The sequence below is a fragment of the Bidens hawaiensis genome, unplaced genomic scaffold (genome assembly GCF_021521415.1).
Source record: "Bidens hawaiensis isolate Kalapana, Puna unplaced genomic scaffold, B.hawaiensis_p1.1 tig00003356_1, whole genome shotgun sequence".
Taxonomy (NCBI): domain Eukaryota; kingdom Viridiplantae; phylum Streptophyta; class Magnoliopsida; order Asterales; family Asteraceae; genus Bidens; species Bidens hawaiensis.
This window is the reverse complement of record NW_027491185.1, coordinates 186,798-209,847: the sequence shown is the minus strand read 5'-3', so window position 1 is coordinate 209,847 and position 23,050 is coordinate 186,798. Positions and strand designations below refer to the sequence as shown.

The 23,050-nt window shown below is 37.4% G+C and overlaps 5 protein-coding genes across 5 annotated transcripts; 2 read left to right on the top strand and 3 right to left on the bottom strand.

Annotated features, from left to right (window-relative positions):
• Positions 1–1,349: 1,349 nt before the first annotated feature.
• LOC143623243 (F-box protein At5g07610-like) lies at positions 1,350–2,612 on the bottom strand. The gene has a single exon (XM_077094193.1). The coding sequence runs from the start codon at positions 2,567–2,569 to the stop codon at positions 1,469–1,471; it is 1,101 nt and encodes a 366-aa protein (XP_076950308.1). The 5' UTR covers positions 2,570–2,612; the 3' UTR covers positions 1,350–1,468.
• A 3,872-nt stretch (positions 2,613–6,484) lies between these two features.
• Positions 6,485–7,705, bottom strand: LOC143623190 (F-box protein At5g07610-like). Its single transcript, XM_077094153.1, has one exon. The coding sequence runs from the start codon at positions 7,670–7,672 to the stop codon at positions 6,509–6,511; it is 1,164 nt and encodes a 387-aa protein (XP_076950268.1). The 5' UTR covers positions 7,673–7,705; the 3' UTR covers positions 6,485–6,508.
• A 1,793-nt stretch (positions 7,706–9,498) lies between these two features.
• Positions 9,499–10,239, bottom strand: LOC143623149 (F-box protein At5g07610-like). The gene has a single exon (XM_077094121.1). It carries the CDS (start codon positions 10,237–10,239, stop codon positions 9,499–9,501), a length of 741 nt encoding a protein of 246 aa, XP_076950236.1.
• A 3,217-nt stretch (positions 10,240–13,456) lies between these two features.
• LOC143623148 (protein TILLER ANGLE CONTROL 1-like) lies at positions 13,457–20,384 on the top strand. Its single transcript, XM_077094120.1, has 4 exons — positions 13,457–13,462; positions 13,575–14,180; positions 14,471–14,560; positions 20,310–20,384. Exons 1-4 carry the CDS (start codon positions 13,457–13,459, stop codon positions 20,382–20,384), a joined length of 777 nt encoding a protein of 258 aa, XP_076950235.1.
• On the top strand, positions 16,798–22,780 carry LOC143623241 (SUPPRESSOR-OF-WHITE-APRICOT/SURP RNA-binding domain containing protein 1-like). The gene is made up of 4 exons (XM_077094192.1): positions 16,798–16,912; positions 20,577–21,598; positions 21,668–21,912; positions 21,990–22,780. The coding sequence occupies exons 2-4, from the start codon at positions 20,610–20,612 to the stop codon at positions 22,646–22,648; spliced, it is 1,893 nt and encodes a 630-aa protein (XP_076950307.1). The 5' UTR covers positions 16,798–16,912; positions 20,577–20,609; the 3' UTR covers positions 22,649–22,780.
• Positions 22,781–23,050: the final 270 nt, after the last annotated feature.

Below are 23,050 nucleotides of genomic sequence, written 5' to 3'. Positions count from 1 at the left end.
TGGTGACTCGCGAGCGCGCGTGCGTGGCGGAGGTCTCTTGCGCAAAACCCACACGGTGGTTTCCGCGGTGGTTTCCACGGGCGCTCACGCATGTCGGCGGAATGGTGACCCGCTGGCGAGCATGCGTGGTGGCAGTCTTCTGCGCAAAATCCACATGGTGGAGGTCTTTTGCGCGAAACCCACATGGTGGTTCCCGCGGCGGCACATGCATGGCTGCGGAGTGAGAATCCGCGGGCGCGCGTACATGGCGGCGGAAGTCTGGTAATTTTTGGATCTGCAATTTAAGAGTTAGATCTGCAATTTTAAACCTAAAATCCAGGTCTGTAATCTAGATCTAGATCTGTAAATCAGATCTAGATAGATCTGAAGCTCGGAGCGGATTTAAAACCATCACAGATCCGGAGACTTGATCATTCGAATCAGGCAGTTTCTTTTTGCACAGATCTGGAAGCCTCCTTTAGATCTATGGATCTTTTTGAGCTTTAATAGAACAAGCCTTGAAGCCTTTTTCTGTAAACTTCCAGATCTGGGTTTTTCCTGGGAGAGATCTGACAGCCGAGACGAAGATCGAATGGTAGTTCGTTGCGGTCCCACGGATGGCGCCAATGTCGAAGCATGAAATGAATCTGACCTGATCCATGACGATGTTTCCACGGATTTTCGAGATGAACGAACCACGTCTTGATCTTCTTCTCCGGTTGCTTGAGACCTGCAATGGTTTTTCGGGGGTGTGGAGGTGACTGCTAAGAAATCTCAAAGATCTCTTGTTTACAGACACAAAAAAGTGGTGGTGGCTCTTATTGAGCATGACCACCTAATAAGGAGGTGGAGACCTCCTTATATAGAGAGCCTCATGGCCACCATCATGGTACCCTAATGGGCCTAGCCCAGTTAGGGTTACCTCCACAAAACCCCCTCAGGCCAATAACATTGTATTAGTCCATATAATAAAATAAGCCAAACATAATAAATTTAGGGTCGTAAAACCGGGTTTAGTACCATACCCCTACACATGATATGCTTGAATGATTACTATGGCTTCTGATTAACTACTTCATAACAAAACTCAAACATTCCCGTGATATCTTGATTAAGTGCAGTTACTTACTGCACCAATGGCCGTCACAGTTGTTTAGATGCATATTAATTCTATAACAGATAACTAGTCAATTTGGTTATTAAAAGATGCATATTGTTGTGTAAAAAACTAAAAATCATAATTAGATAGCAGGTTCTAATAATCAAATCCCAATACACCGCCTTCCTACATCCATAACAGAGGCGCATACGCGATTCAATTATATATAAATCTGAAAATTGCAAGTGAAAGAATTTCTCTTGCTCGATAAAAATAGTTTTCAACGAACACAAAACATTATCCAGATGAACTCACATGCCTTACGCAACATATTTTAAAACACACATTCAAACACCTTAATAACGAAAAATCAAACAAGCCAAGTTGTCTTTAGAAAGAAGACAAGGTTTCAATGTAACGATGAAAACTTGAGCGTTGATAAAAGTCGTCGTCGTCGGTTAGACTATATATCTCATTAAAACTCTTGTCATGAACATTGTACCTCGTCACCTTCCCGGGAGTTACCACCACCAAGAATGTTTCTTCCTCTTCTTTACCTCTAACCACATCAAGGACTCCCGATTCATAAGTGACCTTGTAAAGGGAACCCGGAAGGTCATCAAAAGGTACTCGGTACTTGATAAACCACCCCGAACGGTCCCTCAACATCTCGTACACATTCAGGCTCGATATACCATCTTTGCGGTTGGTTTCCGATATTAAATGTAGATGACCTCTCGATTCCCCAAAATACATTGTCGATAACTCGGCAGACACCAGCTCCTCCGGCACAGGCAACATTTGCAACTCTTCAACATCTAATTTGAAGTACAAGAAATTGTTATCTAGATAACCGGGAGCCCAATGAACGGCTCCATTCCAGTAAACCGGGTGATAGAACTCGCATGGATGCGCAAAGATAGATTCAATACAAATCTTCCATTTCCTTGTTTCAGACGAGTAGACTTGAATCTGAAACATGTTTTTACGAAGCTTTAAATAATAAACACAAACAACCTTGTAGTGCACACACTCAGTTTGATGAAGTGCCAGAGCCATAGACCGGACATATTTCGGGACCAGTGGGATGAATGCCAATTGCTTGGTGGTGGGATTGAACACATAATATTCACTAGCATCATTGTGAAAGGCACGACAAAGTAATAAACCGTTACAAGATTGCTTGATTGTGACGTGGGAACGATTAAAGTAGAGTTCGAGACTACGGAAAGGAGGAGGGCTTCGGTTTTCAACATCATATGGAACATATATATCATCGGAACCAAATACACCAACGGATTTGGAAACGTTAATATTGTTATCATGGCGGTGGGTGAAGTGTGTGTGAGTCAAAAGCGATCGCCAGTGTTTAGATACGGATTTGAAACGAAGGATGGAGGTAACCGGGAGACGGATAAGGATCTCGGTTAAAAGGTCTTCGTTAGAACCGATAATTAGTGCTCCAGAATGATGATGATCGGAATTCTCCATGGAAACAATGTTAGGGTTTTGTTTGTTGTGGGTATGCTGCTTGACGTTCATTCTATTCTATTATATTTAACCATTTTCTTTTATTAATTTTTTTTTTGCAATATCTTGATATTTTTCTTTTATATTTTTTTGGATGGCCAAATTTATTTTATTAAAAAATGGAAAAACTCTAGAATTACATTCGGACACTATGGTGCAGTTTATTTTTTCAGAGATAAAATGTCTGCTATCACATCCGCAAACATTTATAGAAGAAGATGTGGATTAAACCTCTGAATTCTGAAAGAAGAATATTATTTGTTTTCTTAAGCACAAATCAATCTCAGAACATAACATAATCGTTTACATTACCTGTAGGTAGAAAAGAGGCGGCAGCGGTGAGGGTGGAGTGGAGGAAAGGATCGATATTGTGATATTAACAGCTATATATCATGTTATTGTCTCCTCAAGTGTTGTTGTTTAACGATTTATATTTTTTCACCCGTGTCGTACACGGGTCAATAACCTAGTTTATCATAAAACAAAAACAATAATTTGAGTTGTTAAAACAAACGTTTACAAATTATTTAAGACATTTAAGAAATGAAAATAACAATAATAAAAGAAAAACTTATTATAGTTAGTATATAATATAGATAATCACATATATAACATCATATACTTATAATATAACATATACAATATATATACTTATATACCTGTAATTTGAAGAAGTGATATATCATAATTTACAATATTAAATATATTTGTTGATTTGTTGAACTTGGATGTTAAGATACACACATATACAACACTACACGCACTAAGTTGTTGCTTTGTCACGTTTTTAACTTATTAAACAATCATAAAATGCGTGGCTTAATTTTGATTAGCTCATAATATATATACATATAAGTGTTCAAGCTTAAGAAAGAACATAAATCTTACAAAAGCATTGAGTGAGTTGAGTGTTATTTTGAGGGCAGCGATGGTTGATGGAGTGCATGACTAGATGAGTGGTGAGTGGTGAGTGGTGAGTGGTGGCTTTATTAGATTATGCAATGATGACTCACGGCCGTGCTAGAAATAAACTTAATCCCTACGAACCGCCGTCAAAATCCTGACGATCCGTTGTGTCTCGAAGTTCGTGCCGAGCCCCATTGTTATTTCAACTCCCAACAAGTCTCCCGAGCCTCGAAACTCGTGTCATCAAGTTGGAATCCTGATAGACACCGACGTATAGTTGAAGTACTACCCGGTCATCTTTATGCATTATACTTGAATGCCCGTTTTAAGGTGATAGCTATGTTTAAGTTATTTTATTATTATATGACTTAGACCTTAGTCGATGGTATCTTCATCAAATTAAGTGTAGACATAGCTTTTATATGCTCAAGTTAAAGTCAAATAACGTTTCTTCATGATTAAGAAACATAAGATTTACATACAAAGGATGATAATTATAACAATGTTTCTTTGTGATTAAGAAACATAAAGTTTTATATATACAAGGGTTATGGTTAATTAATATTACTTGTCAAGGAAGAAACATAAACAAAAGATATTTTTTCATGAAGAAGAAATGTAGTATATATAAGATAAATAAACATAGGGACTAAGGGTCCAACTGCTTTATAAAAGAAAGTGACATATCAAGGTTAAAGCTATGCGAAACAGACTAAATGTCTAAAGCTAGATCATTGATCTAGTATTTATAAAAAGTTACTCTAGTACTATAGGTCCGAGGTAACGCTCAACCATAAACCAGCGAACTGCACTTATCATAATAAAGGTGAATACGTCCAACTATTTACAACTTAATAAATAGAGTCATTAAAATGTTTACATGGGATTATGTATCCTTAAAGCGTTATAAACAAATGTAATCGCTGACCCGTAGCCTATCGTATACGTTTGTATGGATCCTTACATATGTGGGTAGACAGTGGGCACACCGCACCACGCCTGGTTATGCATCTGCCACGTTGGGCCGGACCTAAGTTATGTTCGAGTGGGGATAATCTTGTGTATATTGGTAGTAGTTAAGTTATCTCGAATGCTGCGGTGTTTGCTGAGCGGTTTCGAGTTGAGCTGGAGTTTGTAATGGTTATTCAGACTTTTAGAACTTGATTGTTTCCTGCGCCACGTTAAGTATTAAAATATTTTGTGTCAACGTGTTCACCAACGTATAGCTGACGTATTTTTCCCAATATTTCAGGAAAACTAGTATAGTAAAGGTAACAAGGATTAGAGTCATTCACGGAGTTAGAAGCTCGTTGTATGAAGATGGCTCAATTTTAATTATTAAAATATTGTAAACATGTTTATCAATAATTTTTAAATCAGACACTTGGATATTCATTATCCAAGAAGTTTTCAGAATAAATTAATATTTTTTTTTGCAAGTACTCAATTACTTAATATCCGAGAAGTTTTCAAATTAAATAAATATTTTTATTCTAAACAAAGTCTTCCGCTAAAAGCAACTCGTAACTCTGATTTATTTATAAAACATGTATCAATTAATGGTCACACGCCTAGACCCTGAGTAGAGGTGTGACAGAAGAGATGAGAGAAGATGGTGGTGATACGGTGACAATGTGGAGGTGATTTGTAAATAAAAACACATACCATTGTGGGTGCTCAATGACTAAATGACTAATGTGACCGGACAACTAACGAAGTGAGAAATGAACATTTGATGATGCACGAGGTTTAAGTCCAAGGCTCTAAGAAACATGTGATATGATTGGAGTTAATTGTTTCCATATAACTTGGACATGTTATTTGTTTTAATTGATCGTGTTCGTGTACATTTTATAAAACTGGTATTTTTTTTGTTATTGGAAAGCTAGACAATTTGTTCACCTCAGTTCATCTATATGCTATTTTTATATCACATTAGTAGTATGACCAATTAGGGGGGTGTACACAAGCCAAACAAATTATGAAATGCTTGAGGTTTGTTTTCTAATAGTTCGAATCAAGTAAAGCCTTAATAAAAAGATTGTTTAATAAATGATTCTGAGCCGAACTTCACTTATCTTATCAAGCTAAAGTAGGCTTGCAAGCCTAAACATGGTTACTAAAGTAAAGTTTTAATACATGCCACTTCATTGTAAATCGTTTGGATGTTTCTATGAAATATAAAAGAATATATATATTTTAAATATTAAATAATAATTCATACTATATACAAATTTATGATACACATAACTGAATACTCCAATATACATTATTTATAATAATATACTATAGTTATCAATATATATCATTATAATTATAGATACATCTCAAGAAAGTGAAAAATAAATAACATAAGGTTATAAAATTACTCCCAAGTCAACCTCACCAAGAAACGTTTAGAAAGATAACACTTGGGTTATGTCTATTTACTTGCCCAAGTGCCCATCCATATACACATCATAGGCATCATAGCAGTGGTGGCTCACTTTATAGTTTGAACTTAAAAGAGATTGAATTTTTTGTATGATTTAACGCAATTTATTTCCCTTTCTTTGCGCTCGCTCACGAGAAATTTTGGAACCGCCACCGCTAGTGTAATTGGGTTAATTAAGGTAAACAATAATCAACATACAATCCCTTGTTTTGACCCATTCGCGCTATGCTTGAATGATTGCTAGAATTTCTGATTAACTTCTTTGTAAGAAAAAACATTCCCGTAATATATGCATCGAGTGCAATTACTGCACCAATGGCCATCAGAGTTGTTTAGATTGGAATACAAAGGATCTGATGTTTAACTTTTCTAACATTCAAGAGTCAAAACATGTAAAATAACCAAGAAACCTTTCAATTCAGCTTCTTGCTTATCATATGCCCATCCTTAGTTGCCTATGAATTCAGTAATTAGATAAAAGGTTCAAACAGGCCTTAATGAACCAAAGTTACTAATATTTAAATACCTTAATTAAAAACATAAACAACCCCACTTGTCTTCTAGAAAGAAGACAAGGTTTTGATGTAACGATGAACACTTGGGAGTTCATACTCACAGGATTCGTTTTTGTCTATATATAACTCCTTTAAACTCTTGTCGTGAACATTGTACCTTATTAGCTTCCAGGGAGTAAACAACACCAAAAATGTTTCTTCTTCTTTTTCACCTCTAATAACATCAACGACATGAAAAACACAACGGTATGGATAAAGATAGTTCCCGAAATCATCCCGGCTCAGATATCGAAACTTCAAGGACGGGAAGACACTTAGAAGCTCATCAAGCTGTAGTCGATACTTGACAAACCACCCCGAGTGATTCCTAAGCATCTCGTACACATTCACGAGCAAAATATCTTCTTCACGATCCACGAGTAATATTAAATGTAAATGACCTCTCGATTCCCCAACATACATTGTCAATATTTTATCAGACACCGTCCCCTTCCCCTTCGGCAACGGCAACATTTGCAACTGTTCACCATCTAATTTGAAATACAAGAAATTGCTACTTCGATTAAAGGGAGCGGGAATCCAATTAACGGCTCCATTCCAGTAAACCGGGTTGTGGAACTTGGGCTTCTGCGAAGAGAATGATTCGATACAAATCTTCCATTTCCTTGTATCAGACGAGTAGACTTGAATCTGAATCAAGTCCTCATCAGTCTCTAAAGCACGAATACAAACAACTTTGTAGTGTATGCAATCTGTGTGATGAAATGCCAAAGCCATAACATTGTGCCCTCCGGGGACCAGTGGGATGATTTCCAATTGCTTGGTGGTGGGATTTAATACAAAAAATTCACGAGCGTCATTGTGAATGGTAGAACAAAGTAATAAACCGTTACAAGATTGCACGATTTTAACACCGGAAAGATTAAAGTAGAAATCAAGACTATTTTCAACTTCAAATGGAACATATGTATTTCCAGCAAAAATACCAGGAGTTTTTAAAAGGTTATCATACCGGCGGGTTAAATGACTGTTAGTCAAAAGCGATCGCCCGTGTTTACATACTGATTTGAAACGATCGATGGAGGTAACAGGGAGGCGGATAAGGATTTTGGTTAAAAGATCGTCGTTGGAACCAATAAATGCTCCAGATTGATGATTGGAATCTTCCATGGAAGGCTGCGAGAAGGTTTTCTTTGACTTGGTCGCCATATTTAGGGTTTCCCTTGTTGTGATCAGGCATTCTATTCGTATTTACAAATTACAAATACGGCATTTTAGATAATTTTTGTTTATCAAATTCTATCAAGATTCATGTTATATCGTTTGGATCTTGACACTTTAGTTATTTTTAATGCCTCAACATTTAATAATGCTAAAATTTAATTATACAAAAATTACATATTAACCATTTTTTTCTTTCTAATTCACAATTTATATATATACATTTTAGGAGATTTGTGCGGTAGGAGTTGTACCTAGGACTTTAAAAGTGTGTACAGCTGACCTCATCTCACTTATTTGTTGCGTTATATTAAAAGACAGTATTGGAAACTCCATATGTTGGTTTTGATTCCCAGCCTTTTTTTTTATATGATTTTGATAAACAGCATCTTTAGTTCTTTACCCCCTTCTCACACGTGGCCAAAGTTTTGTAATTTCTATTTAAATTCTTTACATCTAATGGTGTCATGTACGTTCGCGCAAGCAATTTGGCATGCCATCGTGAGTTGGTGTAAGGTTCCGACTTCTTTCGCTTTTTCGACACGAGACATCTTGAAATTACATAAGCATTATCGGTTTTCCAAACAAAGTGGGAAACTCTTTCATGCGGTAGGTCTAACGGCAATGTGGTATATTTGGAAGACTAGAAATGAGGTGTTATTTGAAAGGAAGAAGGTCAATGTGAACAATGAACTGGGTGAAATTAAAGCGTTGAGTTTTTTCTAGGTGCGTCACCGATCAACGCGTTCGAACATTACTTGGGGAGGTGGCGCGTGTTTAATATAAATAGGATCTAAGAAATGGGTGCTAAGTGAATCGGGTGTAATTTTACTATGGAGGTGGTGTAACTTTGTTGGACTAGCAACTTGCTAGGTCGATTGTTATATTTTGTTTAATAACATTCTCTTGATTGGTCATTCAAAAAAAATATTTACATTGATAAAATGTTAAGATGCTTACATTTAACTAAAGCACACAAGTTTAATGAGCAAATAAAAGTTTAAATAAAGAACATACACTTCACGAGTTGTTCATTTACTCACAGTTTTATTATCCATCAATAATATATGAAGATTTTATGAATTATTTAGGTTTTAGGGTTTAATAGTTTAGCCAATGATTTTGAATAAAAGATAACGATGTAACTAACCGTCATTACATTTTGATGTGCATAGCCGAGCCACTACCACAACGAACCGAGCACGTGTAGATTTTCATCTAAGCTTTGTACAAATTTTATTCAAGTCGTTTTTGTTTATTAAAGCACATGGGTTACTATAGTGAGTGCCGGTAACGTAAATAGCCGACCGAGTTCCCAACTTCCCATCGTTACCCCGCTACAACATAATATCTGCATTAAGTGCAGTTACAGCACCGATGGCCAATTGGCCATTACAGTTGTTTAGATTGGGTTGAAATACAAAGAATCTGTTGTTTGACTTCTGCCTTTAAGTCAATCATCATAGACATATGCCCGGTCTATGAATTCTAGAACAGAAAACCAGTCAATTTGGTTATTAAATGGTGCATATTGTTGTGTAAAAATCATAATTAATAACAGGTTCTAATAACCACTCCCAATACACCTTCCTACGACCATAACATAGGCGCACAAACACAAACCATACGCGGTCCAATTACGCCAAAATATAAATTTGCAATTTGCTAGTGAATAAATTTCACGTGCTCGATAAACAAAGTTTTCAACAAACACAAAACATTATTCAGATGAATTCACATGGCTTATGCAACATATTTTAAAACACACATTCAAACAGCTTAATAATTAAAAATCAAACAACCAAAGTTATCTTTTAGAAAGAATACAATGCTTCAATGTAACGATGACAACTTAAGGTTTTCACATGAAAGGTGTATGTTGACGTATCATCATTAAAGTCGTCGTCGGTTAGACTATATATTGGATTAAAACTCTTGTCATAAACATTGTACCTCATCACCTTCCCGGGAGTTACCACCACCAAGAATGTTTCTTCTTCTTCTTTACCTCTAATCACATCAACAACTCTTGAATAAGTGACCATGTAGGGGAAACCCAGAAGCTCACAAAACTTTACTCGATACTTGAGAAACCACCCCGAACGGTCCCTCAACATCTCATACACATTCAGTTGCAATATTCTATCGTCTACGTGTCTGGGACGTGCTATTAAATGTAGATGATCTCTCGATTCCCCAAAATACATCGTTACTAGACGTAGATGATCTCTCGATTCCTCATCATCATTATCAAATTTCTCATCATCAGACTCCAATTCCTCCGGCGCAGGCAACATTTGTAACTCTTCAACATCTAATTTCAAGTAGAAGAAATTGTTATCTAGATAAACAGGAGCCCAATGAACGGAACCGTTCCAGTAAACCGGGTGGAAGAATTCGGATCCACACGCAGAGAAAGATTCAATACAAACCTTCCATTTCATTGTCTCAGGTGAGTATATTTCAATCTGAAACATGCCTTTTGGAGAGTCTAAAGCTCGAACACAAACAACTTTGTAGTGCACACAATGTGTTGGATGAAATGCTAGAGCCATAGTTAGGGCGTCTTCCGGGACGGATGAGATGAATGCGAGTTGCTTGGTAGTGGGATTGAATACATAATATTTACGACCGTCATTGTGAATGGCATAACAAAGTAATAGACCGTTACAAGATTGCTCGATTTCGACATGGGAATGATTAAATTAGAAACCGAGACTACGGAAAGGAGGAGGGCTTGGGTTTTCAACATCAAACGGAACATAAAAACCATACTTACCAAATAGACCAACAGATTTGGAAACGTTATTATTATTATTATTATCATACCTGTGGGTGAAGTGCCTGTTAGTTAAAAGCAAACGCCAGTGTTTAGATACGGATTTAAAAAGAAGAATGGAAGTAACCAGGAGTCGGATAAGGATTTCGGTTAAAATATCGTCGTTGGAAGCGATTAGTGCTACAGATTGATGATGATCAGAATCCTCCATAGTTGGAAGAAGCAGAAGAGATTTGGGGGTTTATGATCGAGTGTTGAAGAGAATGTATTTAAGGACTGTGTTAGATTTAGCTTAACATTTGGGTTTCCAAGGCAGCATAAAGTTCGAAATTAGTGCTCCAGATTGATGATGATGATAGGAATCTTCTATGGGAGAAGAAGATTTACTCGTCACTTCAAACTTTTAAGCCAAAGTTCCTTCGTAGCTAAGTTATTTAGTTACTTTACTTGCTTTAATTGGCTTTTGTTCAAAGCTTTAAGGTTTGTTATTTCTTAATCGTATTAAATTATAAATTCCTAAACTATAAACTACTTTATATATTTACTCTGTTTGCTAATTTAATACGATTAAGAAATAACACGGATGAAGACTTTTTTTAAGAACTCACCCAAGTTTTCCGTTACAACGTTCGGATGGAAACGTGGACGAGCATGGACATCACTAAAAAGCAAACTCAACCAAATTTTCAAGCTAAGTAGCACGGGAATGGGTACGGGATCAGGATACGAGAACGTTACGTTTACAGGAAACGGCAAAAATTAAAAATCCAATATACGGGCAGGGGCGGACCCACATAGTGTGGATCGGGGTCCCGGGACACCAATGTTTTTTAAAAATTTATTAGAAGCGGTATATTAAATTTTTTGAGGACCCCATAAGATTTAATACTTGGAACCCATACTATTAATGTTGATGTGGTCTGGTGGAAAGTCCCTTGTTTTATCTTTGAAAGGTCATGGGTTCAAGTCTTACAAGGCTCAATTTTTGGTTTTTTGTGTTAATTTTTAGTGTTAATCAATCATTTGATTGCTAATGTTGCAATGATAACTTTGAAAATATTCAAACACCTCTAAAATACATATCATTGTTTTCAACTTTATGCATGGTTTTCTTTAGAAACATTCAAACACTTTAAAATATCAGTTTTATTTTTCACTAGTTTAAGTTAATGGTTTTCAACACATGCTTATGAAAGGGTGGATCTAGGTTCTATCTCAAAAATGTTTAAGAAAGGGAAAACAAAGTGTTTATGTGTCAACCCGACCCATTTTGACCCGTTCAGGTAGTGATGATTGAAAAGAAAGTTTTATTATGATATTGTTTTTTATTATGTTCTTCGCCTCGACCCGACCTGAACAACGACCGACCCGAAAAATTTGAACACCGAAAATATGGGACCCCATTGGCAAAAAATCCTGGGTCCGCCACTGTATACGGGTACGGCAAAAAATATATATATAAATACAAATATATAATAAATAGCTATTTATATTTTTTTTATAAATTTATAATGCCAAATTTAAATCTTTTATGTATAGATTTATAAGTTTAAGAGTCATATGTAGACCAGTAAAGATAGCGGGGAGTTAATTTTGTGAAATACGCAAACTAATTTTACACGTTCTTGTTTAAAAACAATCAAGTTACAAGGACCAAATGTAAACTATTGAAAAAGAAACGGGTTAATTGTTAAAACACTTAAATTTATTTAAACCCTAAAAGTAAAAAACAATACCCTACCGCCGTCTTCTTTCTTTCTGACTTCCGTCAACTAATTCCGGTAAAAATTGCAGGCATCGGCGTTGGATTTTCCACCGGAAACCGTTATATGGTCGCCAGGAAATGATCCAGAAACTCGAAACTTCGAATAAGCCGTACCAAGCTCAGAGACGTATTACGGTCCGCCCCCGATTTCCAGAAACGGTCGGGAAACGTTTCGGCGGCGTTTCATATGCGTATCTGTCCCATGCACGTCCCCAGGACGGGGACTCCACATGCTTAGTGTATCATAGTTTTCAAGCATGGACATCACTAAAAAACAATGGAGACATGGACGAGCACATGAAAAGCGGATGTATGCCCCATTGGAGAGCCCGTCCCCTATTGGATTGCGAGGGGTTTGTCCTTAATATCAATGTCATATTTATCCATTTTATTAAAATTAACCGACTATTTTACCCTTAATGATCTAATTAACGACTATTTTACCCTTAATGATTTAATTAACAACTATTTTCACATATCCCCATTTCTGGTGGTTTTAAAAAATATCAAAATTCGAACTTAGAAATGTGTACGTCCCCTTAATTGATTAAATATGTAATAAGAGAACTTAGAAATATGTTATCTGTAAATGCCCCTATATTAAATTTGATCGAATGAGAAAAAAAAAACCATTTGAAATGTGTATTTTTGAACCACCGCTTGTATGCACGTTACTTCTTTTAAAAGCCCAGTAAAAGAAGAAAAGAACTTACAAGAAGCAAGAGACCCAAAGTACATATAAACAAAGAAAATAAATAGACTGAAGGACCAAACACAAAGTTACATTTAAAAATTGATAAAATTAAACTTGCATAATTTCTTTCACTTTAATGAAGATCTTTTAATATGACTTTTACTTTTTACCCAAAAGAATGAAGTTATTTTAATTTTGTTAATCACCTCGTGTGAACAACATATACATACATATTTACATTCATAATCAATCCCTATCGTTTCAATATATATTATAACGATACCAACACATTAACCAACAAATTCCAATCAATTTATCAAGAAAAAAATAACAAAAAGATTTCGTACATACGTGTCACTATACAAGAAGCCAACCACGTTAGCCCCCCTTCCACTTTGGTTCATTTTTTCACCTAAACCCTATTATTATTAACACTTTGTTCGTTGTCGCCACCATGCACCTAATAAATAAAACATATCCTATGTTCCTACTTAAATCTTTATCAACTTAAACTTCATTCAAAAAACAAGAAAAATGAAGGTATTCAATGGTTAATATTCATTATATATCTACATGTTATTAAGTTTATATATCATATAACTAAATACTTCATTTTGCATTTTACATTTTGCTTTTTTTTGTTAACTTGTAGATCTTCGGTTGGGTTCATCATCAATTTGTTCATAAAGGTGCTAAGAAGGATATCGATAATTATGACAAGGTAGCACTACTTGAAAATGAAGGATTTGCCGGTGCATGTGATGGCTGGAAAGAAGGTATACTCACCATTGGCACGTTGGGGCACGATCTTTTTCAAGATCTTAAGCCGAAAGAAGACACATTCGTGTGTAATCAAGTGTTGTTCATTGATGACAATGATGATGATGAAGAAATGGAATCTCCATTGGTGCAAAAACCTTCTTCTAATCATGGGCTTGATCATCAAGAAGATCATGTTGCTAAAGATGACAAGTATCAAGAAGATGAAATTGTTGTGAAAGATGCAACTAATATTAAGAAGAGTGGAGAGAGAACAACTCTTGCTGACTTGTTTCGGGCAGATTCTGAAAGTGATCACTTATTCAAGAATGATGAGCTAGTTAATGATCGTATGATCAAAGTTTCGTATCATAGCAGTAGTAGCAGTAATAGTATTAGTAATAAGGACGATGAATCCATCAAGAGTTTCTTGATCACAAAGACAAAGAAGAAGCTCGGAAAAGATGGTTTAGCTCAACCATTCTGGAAAACAAAACAAGTGAGTTTCTTATTTGAACACTATAAGATGCACATACCTATCGTATTCGAGTTAAGGATCTTAATTTGTGTCTAATCCCATTATTGCATTACCCTCACTAGGCATGCTTAATCGTGTACCTCTCACTTCATCAATAATAATAACGCCCAAAACTCGTTATTATTTGAGACGATGTATTCTTGTATATCCTAACATCTTGTGCATACATAAAACAATATGAGACTTTCCTAAGGTGTCATGTCTTGTTACTAATTTCTTTTAATGTGGGTTTATGCTATTTATGTTTACAGTTGATGAGAAAGATGTTGAGAAAGAAGATCCATCCAGATATCGGGAATCAAAAGAAAGGGAGTCCATCCATCGTCAGTCAAGAAATAGATGCTTGATGAATGGGTCTTCAAAACTCATGGTATTATTGATCTAAGCAGTTAATGCAGAAAAAATATCGGATATCGGTTATTGTGGTGGTATATCGGTAAAATATTGGTAATTTTAATATCATGATAAATTCATATATATATATAACAATTTAACACTAATAATTCAGTATACTCTCCGATTGTTAACAAATTAACCTTTTGCAACTAGCAAAACACTAACAATGTTAGCAAGTAGGAGGTTAGGAACTAATTAATACTTTAAAACACTAGCATTGAACATTAAAGATTGATAATTAAGACTTAAAACACTGATATCGGAAATATCGGTGATAACAGTCAAATATCGGTGATATATCAGTCAAATACCAGTCAATGTCACCGCTATTATTTGTTCTGGTATTCTGATCAATATTTTATCAAGGGACCGATAACCGATATATCAGTGCTATCTCAGCAATATCGACTACATAGTTATAGATAAATATTGATCACCTCACATGATTATGTAAACGTTGTGGGCTAACTTATGTTTTCTATGTTTTGACTCAGAAATTTTAATAATGGGCGCAATTAAGGAGTACGTGATTAATTGCCCTGCATTTGCTATTATTTGTTAGTTGATTTTAATAATGGGCGCAATTGAGGAGTACGTGATTAATTGCCCTGCATTTGCTATTATTTGTTAGTTGTCTGTACGTTTCATATATTTTTGAAGTTGAACAATGTAAGTCATGTTATGTATCCATGTTATTAGCTTCTCGATTTGTATTAGTTTTGATCAATGGAACGATCTAGTGCATCTTTGTATTACATTTGGTTTAGTATGTTATCCTCTCTTGTTAACAACGAAGCTTAAAGTATTTTGTTAATATATGGGCTATGGACTACCACATTCCTAAACCTTTTTGGACGTCTGAAACGAATTCTAAGATACATATTTCGCAAACAATTTTTTTTTTGTTTACCTAAGAGATTGAAAAGTTTAACTAACAACTCTAAGTTATGTAAAGAGGCATGAATATGGAATTGAGTTGTTTCATAAGGTGAGAAGTGAAGTTAGTATGACTTGAAGATTTAGTGACCAAATTTGAGAAAATTATGCATGAGTGATCTAATTGGAATACTTTTAAAAATTGGTTATTGTTCTATGAGATATTCCCTTCTATATCTATATATGATTTTTCTAAGTAAGATATGATAACGGGTAATAAATTGCTTGACTCTTACAAATATTATGAGTGATGAGAGGGCACATAACTACATAGACGTCCGATCAGCAGGAGAGTCACTCGCTCACTTACCATGTGTTATGATATGTGATTTTTTAAAAAATAGTTTTAACAATTAAAAGATTGATAATAAATAATAATAATAATAATAATAATAATAATAATAATAATAATAAAAGTTAAATGGCTACTTATAGAAGAAAAATGATAACTCATCAGTGCAAGCATACTCAAATAACGCCTAATCACATACCCCTACGCAAAGACGACGTGACATGCTGTATTCCACAACCCCCCCCCCCCCCCAACCCACCCCGGCTCCCACCACCACTCCTAGGGTTATTCAAACTGCTCGCTCGACAATTACTCGAAAAATGCTCGTTTGATTTTGGCTTGGGTTGGAAATGAGTTGTTCGGTTCGGTTCGGTTTGAAAGCAAGCCAAGTATGAGCAAAGCCTCACTCGGTTCAGTTCGGTTTGTTTTGCTCGAATTGTTTTTTAATTTATTAATTTTGTATATTTTTTATGTATATGTATAAAAATATATTGTTTTTAAAATTTATTTTATAGCTGCTTGTTTTATATATGTTTTCTTGTTTATTTTAAGTTTTAAACACTTTAAAGTTGAAAGTTTATACATTTTAGAGTTCAAAGTCTTGAATTAATGATATTTTGAAGCTTTAGAAATTTAAAGTTGAAAACTTTGTATGAAACCAAGAACAATCAAGCCAAACCAAGCCGCTTGGTTTCAAACCAAACCAATTTCAAGCAAAAAAATATCGCTCGTTTATTTAAATTCAACCTGCTCGGTTTAACTTGCTTTCTAACCAAACCAAATATAAGCAAAATTTTTTTCGATTCAGCTTGATTCGAACCACTCCCTTGATTTTTAACAAATATATAATCCCGTATTTTTCTTTATTTTTATTTAATTTTATTTTATATATTCAATATTATTTTTCTGAATTTTAAAATGCAATATACCTGAAGCCTCCACAACAATCAAGCCCTCCGCCGATCTTTGCTTCTCCGACCACCGGAGCTCCAATTTATTCATTCCGGCAAATACGACTTTGAGATCTTCTTATTGTATTACAATTACAAGCCCTAATTTCTACTATCAAGTGAGTACCCATGTTTTTAGGGTTTTTATAAACGATCTGATTGCATTAAATTTGGTCATTTTTCTCACATCTGCACCGAATTCAGCAAGGTTTACAGCATTTCGTGTATGATTAAGTTATTATTTTGGTTTTAATATTGCCTTAGCTTTATTGTATGAGCTTTAATAGTTTATGTGTGATGTTTCACCTGTGGACATATATAATTAGTAGGCTGCAATTTAGAACATAGGGTTTAACACTTAAAATGTTAGAACAATAAAGTTACAAATTGGTTTGGAATGCTATGTTGCTTAATCATCTAATCTAGGGTTGGAAATGGGTCGAGTTGAGCGGGTTATTTTGGTAATTGGTTCGGGTTGGGACTGGTTTCGGGTCAAAGCAGGTTGGTATATGTAACATCCCGAAATTTCAAGATAATATTAATTATATTACTTAATAATAGAAGGAAAGTTTACCCGGGTTATCAGGAAATAAATAAAAGAATAGGAGTTGGTATGGGTCGGGCTAGTGTCGGGTAATGGATGTGGTTTATGGACTTGGATTAATAGAGATGGGTTAAATGAGAATGGGCCTTAGGTCCATGGGATTTCAGGGATATAAATATCCCCTAAACCCAAAATATCTTTCATTTTTCACCAAACTCCCTAACACACACACCACACACTAACTTCGCCGAACCGGGCCGAGCCAAGGGAAGAATCGGGCAGGTCCAAGAGAAAAAGATTAGTGTGCTAGCAGGTTAACGAAATCCAACAAGCTAAAAGGTATGATTCTTGATCTTTGAGGTTTAAAGATCCAAGCTTTTTAGTGTATAAGCGACCAAAAATGGTCGGGAAGCGTAGTGGGTGATATTGAACCATAGCAAGGGTGTTAAATCGCTCAAAATGCTGAAAAGAAACCGAACAGCGGCTGTCTGGGCAACTTCGCCTTCATCTGGGCAACTTCGCCTTCATCTGGGCAACTTCGCCTGCAAGCTAAGTTCGCCTGATGAACTTCGCCTGCAAGCTAAGTTCGCCTGATGGCAACTTCGCTGTAAAGTTAAGTTCGCCTGATGATAACTTCGCCTAAGGTTTAACTTCGCCTGAAGCTAAGTTCGCCTAAGGTTTAACTTCGCCTGAAGCCAAGTTCGCCTGAGGTTTAACTTCGCCTAAAGCCAAGTTCGCCTGAGGTTTAACTTCGCCTAAAGCTAAGTTCGCCTTAGGTTTAACTTCGCCTGAAGCTAAGTTCGCCTGAGGTTTAACTTCGCCTAAAGCCAAGTTCGCCTGAGGTTTAACTTCGCCTAAAGCTAAGTTCGCCTAAGGTTTAACTTCGCCTAAAGTTAAGTTCGCTTAGAAAATAAATTAAAAACCTAATGGAAAATGTGTTAAGACAGTTAATGTAAATAAAATTTTTCCAAGCTGACCTGGCAGCTCGACCCCAGCCAAGGGCTCTGCCCCTTGGACCCTGCTAGGGGCTGCCGCCCCTAGACCCCGCTGCCAGGGGCGCTGCCCCCGGACCCCCGTTCGTTGTGGGTAGTAGTTAAGACTCGAAAGATGATATGAGTAGTGATAGTTGTTTGATACGTGTACTTGTTATACAGTCAGCCGTGCACAGCTGAAGAAAAGAATTACGATTAACGGTGAACGTAACCGTGTTCAGGTGAGTTTCTAGCCCTATTCCTTGTTATGTTTTCGGGGCTGTGTGCATACTCGATGTGTTGTTAATACATTTATCCTAAGTGATAAGTGTATGTCATATGTGATATGTGTGATAGATATAAATGATTGTTTGTCGGTACGCGAACGATCTTCGGATATTGCGCGTACTGTCAGGTTAAAAATAAAGGTACGAATATTATATATCGAAGATGTATGAATATTTCAAATGAATACTTGTCGGGGCGTGAACGATCTTCGAATATTGCACGTAACGACAAGGGGTATGGTTGTTAAATGAATGAGGTAAAGAATGCCTAGAGTGTTCTTATGTTATAATGTAAGTATGTGTATATAGGTACACGAATGGCATGTGAGTTCTACGTTCGACATAGTAAGTTAGGATGGCAAATCCCTCTAGCTTCTGTCGGACATAGACTCGGCTGGTGATGGCGTAGTTAAGGACTGCGAGCCTTATACGTGAAGTAGATGATATATGTAAACGTAGATAAGGACTGCGAACCTTATACGTAATGTAGATAGGCGTCAGCATAGGAAAGGACTGTGAACCTTATACGTGCTGTATTTTGTAGCATAGGGGAGGACTGCGAACCTCGTACGTGCTATGAATTAGGTTGCAACATAGGGAAGGACTGCGAACCTTGTACGTGTTGTGGATGTATTTCAGCATAGGAAAGGACTGTGAACCTTATACGTGCTGATTTTGTAGCATAGGGGAGGACTGCGAACCTCGTACGTGCTATGAATTAGGTTGCAACATAGGGAAGGACTGCGAACCTTGTACGTGTTGTGGATGTACTATGGTATAGGGAATGACCGCGATCCTTGTACGTACCATAAATGGTGAACATAGGTAAGGACTGCGAACTTTGTACGTGTTCACGACCTTGAGTACAGGTATAGACGGTGAACTATGAACGTACTCTCGGTAGACTGAGGTTAGTAATTGTAGATATGTATGTATGTATGGTAGCAAGTATGTATGTAGAACAGAAGGGTAACTAGTGAAGTATGGATATGTATCTACGGATATGTATGTGTATGTATTGTATGGCGTTCGATTAACTAGAACTCACTCAGCGTAGCTGACTTTTAGTATGCGCGCAGGTGAGCTGATTATAGAGTTAGCATGAGGATGACACACGGCATGGATTGAACGGCTGGCATCTGAAGAAAGAAGTAAAGATGTTTTAAATATAAAGTTTTGTGTTATGGTATCAAAGAAAAGATTTAATGTTTTGTAACAAATGATTGATGTTTTATATTCCGCGAAAAGTTTTAATAAACTCTGATTTGAAGAACTGTGTTTATGAGTAAATCCGACGCTAAAGTAGGGTCACCGGGTTCGGGGCCTTACAGTATAACATTTGTTTTTTTTAACTATTGTAAACTTCAGCTTTACTTCTTGTTTTCGACATTGGTTACGTGTGTTCTGACATTGGGTACGCACTTTCTGGTGCCGGTTTTGCATACCACGCCTGGGAAAAGCGCAAACAGTGGCACGTAACACGGGTAAACCTGCCTCGGCACGAGTTAAATCCAGCGTTTCACACGAGTAACCGGCGTTGATTACGCACCTGGAATTGGTTATGCGTGTTTAATTCCAGTTACGTGCACGTCGTTCCTTACGCGTATTTTAATGCCATTTAAGCGCATTCTGAAGCCGGTTATGTGTGCCAGATTGGGAAACGCACGTTTGGCGTTACTTAACACACGTAACCCAGCTTCTAACTCAAAGCCGGTTACACGCAACGTGTAACTGGCTCCGCACGAGTGACCAGATCTGGTTACACGTGACGTCGGTTATACGTGTTTAATGTTGGTTACGCGCATTCCGGTGCCATTACACACGTTTAGGTGCCACTCACGGGTGCGGCGTTGGTTACACGTGTTTAACTTTGGTTATGGGTGCTCAGGTGTCCAATAGTATAGTTATCTTTATCATAGTTCATAGTTATACGTTAGTGTCATTGTTTCTTAATCAATGTGTTACTTCTACTTCATGCTAGGTATCTTTCAAGAACAAATCTTGTTGAAGATTAATGGACCGACAGGGCCATGATTATGCTGCAGCCGCTGCCGCCGCCATGGCATTTGCACAGCAACAGCAACAAGCCGCCAACATTCAGCAGCAGCAGCAGCCACCGCCTTACGGTTATCACCCACAACATCAACAATTCCTACCTTCAGTTCGCGGCCCTCCTTATCTACCACCACACCCTCAAATCCAACAATTCCCCCGACACCCCCTCATGCAACCGCCACAAATCCACCCTCACCCCGCCCCCCATCTCCACCTTCTCCACCAACAACCACCACCATCTTTCCCGCCACATATTCCACCTCAATTCCATAACCCAAACGATGCACCACCACCACCTGCTGCCCCACCATCCGACCCTGAACAACAAAAATGCATTGATAAACTTGTCGAGTACGCTGTCAAAAATGGGCCCGAGTTTGAAGCTATGATCCGGGAGAAACAGAAAGATAATCCCGCTTATAGTTTCTTGTTTGGCGGTGATGGCCATGGTTACTACCGCTACAAACTCTGGTTAGCCACCCGCCCACCTGGCGCCATGTTTAACCAACCGCCTTTCCCTTCGCCATCTGTTAACATGATGCACACATCTAATCCTGTTATCTACAACTCCCCACATTTACCCCTGGGTCCTGGTGCACATAAACTGCCTCAATACCAATATCTGCCATATTATGAACAACAACAGCAGCAGCAGCATCAACTTTCTCAGCCTTTTGGTCATGGTCGGCCCGAGTTTGACCAGTCTTCTAGACCTTTCAAAGGTCTATCTGGCCCACTTCCGGCTGACGTGGCTGCAGAAATGAATAATGTGGTCAACAGTCTCACAGGCACCAAAGAGTCCATTAAAGGTGCCAAAATGTGGTTCATGCAGAGATCGCCATTTGCACCTGCTTTGGCAGAGGCACTTAGAGACAGAGTGTTTTCACTTGATGACCCTGAAAGACAGTTGCATATTATTTACCTTGCTAATGACATCCTATTTGACAGGTATTATCGATAATTTTATTATTTATTAATGGTTATGAAGTTTTGTTGATTCTTGATACTTAACTGCAGCTTGCAAAGACGTGTGAATCCTCATGAGATTGACAACGAGGCGCTTGCGTTCAGGCATATTTTAGGTTCCATGCTTGCAAGAATTTACCACAACCCGATAAACAAAGATGAAAATCAATCACGGTTGCAGAAAATTGTACAATTTTGGGCATCAAAAGAAGTTTATGATCCCGATACTATCCGCGCACTCGAGAATGAGATGCTGAATGGCCCACTAAACAAGACTGACTCGACTATCATCCCAGGTAAAGTCAAAATCAAAGTCAAACAAACATGTACAGTAGTTATGTTAATTGGTTATTTACTTTGCTATTTTGTTCAGGACAAAATGTGGTGCATTGGCAGCCTGATAAACAAGATTATCATGATACACAAGTGCCACCTGTATTACCACCATCTATCCCGCCTGGCGGTTATGGTGGTCCTGTTCAACTGCCAACTCAGCCTCATGTCCTGGCACCGCCAGCTGCCACTGAAAAAGTATCGCCCTACCCTTTATTCCCACCAGGTTTGATTCCCGGAATGGTTAGAAAGATGCAAATCGGTAGTGGTGTACCGTATTCTCCAATGAGCCCGTTAGATATCCCGACAGTTATACCCCCGTCTACAATAACCCCATCTGAAGTTCTGGAAAAAGTTTCAAAATTTTTTAAGGAAATTGGTGAACCGAACCCGTCTGAGGGGCCCATGCGGGCTGATGGTAGTGATGATGAAGACGAATATGAACGAGAGCCTGTGGTTCGTAAAGGCGGTGCGTGTATACCTCCACCGGCTAATTTACAGGTGGACCCGGAGACTGGGATGTTTGCTGATGGGAGTGTAGAGAAGAAGCCCGGTTCAAGTGGGTCGGGTCGGTTGGGTCTCGGGGCGACGGCTAACCCGAATGAAGCGAGTCAGTACGATGATGTTTATAGTTCGTATAGGAAACAGAGGAGCACGAATTATCATTCGTCCATGAGTGCTAGAGCTGCTACTAGGTGAGGTTGGTATGTTTTGGTTTTTAATGTCAAGATAAAGAAGTTATTGCAATTGGTTTAGTGTGAAATTGTTAAACTCGGATTTCAATTTTGCTAGCGGTGTCGAGGATTACATTGTTGTGTTTAGTTTGTTTTCATTTTAGTTAGGGTTGTGAATGGCTTCTAATTTATTTTTATTAACCACACATATCAGGATTTGAACCCTTGACCTCTTAGACAAAGGGTAGACACCTTATCGCCACGATGTCCATTGGGGACCTCTTTATTTTATTGATAATAGTAATCCCAGATTGTTAATTAACGAATTAATTAAATTGGGAAGAAGAGAAAGAGCGGGCAGAGGGAGGGGGGTTACATATTGTCATCTTGTGAACGAACTCGATTATTGTTTTCATTTAAAATCTAT